Source organism: Xyrauchen texanus, chromosome 30 (assembly GCF_025860055.1).
Source record: "Xyrauchen texanus isolate HMW12.3.18 chromosome 30, RBS_HiC_50CHRs, whole genome shotgun sequence".
Classification (NCBI taxonomy): Eukaryota; Metazoa; Chordata; class Actinopteri; order Cypriniformes; family Catostomidae; genus Xyrauchen; species Xyrauchen texanus.
Window position 1 is genome coordinate 13,937,705 of NC_068305.1, and position 2,648 is coordinate 13,940,352.

At 39.8% G+C, this 2,648-nt stretch overlaps 1 protein-coding gene across 1 annotated transcript; it reads right to left on the reverse strand.

Annotated features, from left to right (window-relative positions):
• Positions 1–450: 450 nt before the first annotated feature.
• LOC127623739 (tumor necrosis factor ligand superfamily member 6-like) lies at positions 451–2,158 on the reverse strand. The gene is made up of 4 exons (XM_052098222.1): positions 1,862–2,158; positions 1,422–1,467; positions 1,257–1,313; positions 451–881 (listed from the first exon to the last, which is right to left on the reverse strand). The coding sequence occupies exons 1-4, from the start codon at positions 2,156–2,158 to the stop codon at positions 475–477; spliced, it is 807 nt and encodes a 268-aa protein (XP_051954182.1). The 3' UTR covers positions 451–474.
• Positions 2,159–2,648: the final 490 nt, after the last annotated feature.

A 2,648-nucleotide genomic window follows, 5' to 3' on the forward strand; every position in this document is an offset into this window, starting at 1 on the left:
TAGCACACAATCAGACTTTTTACCCACAGGCTGTTATTGAATAAAATAAATAAATACTTATATTTAATCTATATTTAACCTTTTTTTGATACAGCAGCATATTAGTGTTAACTCAAACTGAAACATCAAATCTTTTTTGTATAACAAATGCACTTATTGCACATGGACAATGATAAATTCTGATCAAAGTCAAATATTTTTTGACAATGACAAGCAGATAAGTTGCACTGCAAAGAATGCAAAGATTCTGATGAAGCACAGGGGAGCTCAGGGTAGACTACCCAGCTGAAAACACCATTAGGAACATCAGCATACCAGCATCCCACGCTGGGGACCAGCATCTGGTCTTTTAAGCAGGGTAGAATGAGTCCAAAAAGAGCATTGATCTCTACCTGAACTTACAATCTAAATTTAATTTCATGATCTAAGTCCTTCCTAAGCATCCCCTAATCTTCACCTTCAGGACCTACATGATCAGTGGATCTTGAAGAGGCCAAAATAATTCTGATGATAGTTGGTGTTGAGCAAATGGGGGTGTGACACATTGACAAACAGCCAGTCGAACTGCTTGAGACGTTGAAGAGAGCCAAGATGACTGCTTACAGTCCACGGCTGCTTGCTCCATGCCAAACAGAAGCCACCTCGATGATCTTCCATGATTGTCCTCTCATTGCCATTTCTCTTAACAAAGACAGTGTGAATAAGAGAGTCTGTGGGATTGCAAGTGCTTGCGATAAACTCCACATGGGAATAAATAAAGTAAAGGCCAGTATCATTGACTTGAAGGTCACCGTTGCTGTACTTGACGGCATCTATGAAGGCCTCACCATATTTCACTTCCCATTTCAGAGTTCTAGATGATTTGCTCTGGTCTGCATGGCCTGTTGAAGAAAAAGAAAGATTCAGGTAAGATATCACACAATTAAAGTTCATAATTTTGTACTTTAAGTACTGTAACATCATGTTTAGGAGTCCTGAAATGGATTGCAGGACAACCTGTTATGAATGTCCATGGTGTTTCTTTGCTGGTAAGTGCTGGTGTTTACCAGTAAAAAATGCAAGAAAACCATCATGGACTTTCCTTTCTTTAACTAAGAAGTCCTGTTGTTTAAGCTACTAATAAGCTTGGTAGGAATACAAACACCAGCATCTCATACTTAACATATGGTCGTGACCAGCATTGCAGGTCTCTCCAACATGGTGGAGAAATGTGCATGTGTTTATTTTTTGGGTGCAAAAAAGTGCACCAGACTTACCTATTAGGTGTGCAGCTGCCTTTTGTTTGGTCTTGTCCAACTCTGCTGGTTTTAGGCCTGTTGAATGGCATAGCATTGCTAGTTAGGTTTTCATGCTTAACGGTGTAAGATAGGAAGATTTAGAACAGGAACAAACTGATGAACAGATAGTGTTATATAACTCACCAACTTGTCTCTGCGGAGCAAAGCTCTGAATTTGTGTGGGAATTTCCTACAATAAAGTTAAAAAAAAAAGAGTCACATTATATAATGCTGAAGCAATGCATTCAAACATATGCACACACAAATGTATACAGGAATTTATCATCTTCCTGCAGATGTAGATGTAGATACTGTATACCTATTGCTAGTTGACCTTTAGCTGCTGAGAAAGAGGAGCTTGTGTCTGACTGCTCTGGTTGAAGTACAGGATATCCTGTAGCCTGTAGCCTTTGACTGTTGACCACATTGTTTTTTTGCCGTGTGCATGTCAAAATGAAAACTAATATAACCTACACTGGGTCACTGTATAGACATTTATACTATATATCATCCATCCATCCATCCATCCAGAATAAAATAGAAGTACTTATAAATGGCAATAAAATGAATCCAGTAGCTCTTACCTGTGTCAGCCTTTCAAATTCAGCCCGCAACCTCAGTATCTGGTAGGCTCCCAGTCCAAGGGCTGCAAAAACCAACAGGAGTATCGAAGCCAGTATCCATGTGATCCCGACATTCATTCCCCCACAGCCCCTTCTCTTCTCCTCAGCTCGGGCTGGGGGAAATGTCCAGCAGGGTACCAGAACTGGATCTCTCCGTCCATGCACCTGCTCGTGGTAATACTGATGCTGTTTAGGAAAACCTCCACCAGAATCCACCGTAAACACTGGAGGAGACGTGTGGTCAAAGTCACCGTTCATGTTTGCACTGCTCATAGAAGTGTGTGAGGGTGTTAGTGATGAGAGAGTATTTCTTGAGAAGTTGTTGCAGAACATCAGTTTTTAAAGTCCTGCATTGTGGTTAAGACATCCCTCCCACTCACACACACACACACACACTCATACACTCTGTCTATCTCACTCACTCTCTGATTCTTTCTTTTCCTTTCCGTAGAGTTTTATGAATATCTATACAGCTTTCTGGTTTAGTGTATGAGGATATGCATACATTTGTGGTGAAAAAAAAATCGTAATACTTTGAAAGTGGTATAGTGGTATCATAATGGACAGGAAACCATTTGTCATGAGTCTTTAGTGCTCTTTCAGTTATTAGTAACCTAAGCATAATATCTTAATCCATTCACCAGGACTAAAGTTTAGTCTGATAATTTGATCAAAGCCTAAACGTTGATCCAACAATGAGCTACTGTACACATTTAAAAAAGGCTTATTTTAAAAGTGAAGAGTGAAA

Excerpts from the sequence above, each read along its gene's own strand:
- LOC127623739 (XM_052098222.1), bottom strand. The coding sequence starts at position 2,158 with ATGAACGGTGACTTTGACCACACGTCTCCTCCAGTGTTTACGGTGGAT. Across the intron at positions 1,314-1,421 it reads TGCTCCGCAGAGACAAGTTG|GCCTAAAACCAGCAGAGTTG; the intron begins GTGAGTTATATA and ends GCCATTCAACAG. Across the intron at positions 882-1,256 it reads GGCAGCTGCACACCTAATAG|GCCATGCAGACCAGAGCAAA; the intron begins GTAAGTCTGGTG and ends TTTCTTCAACAG.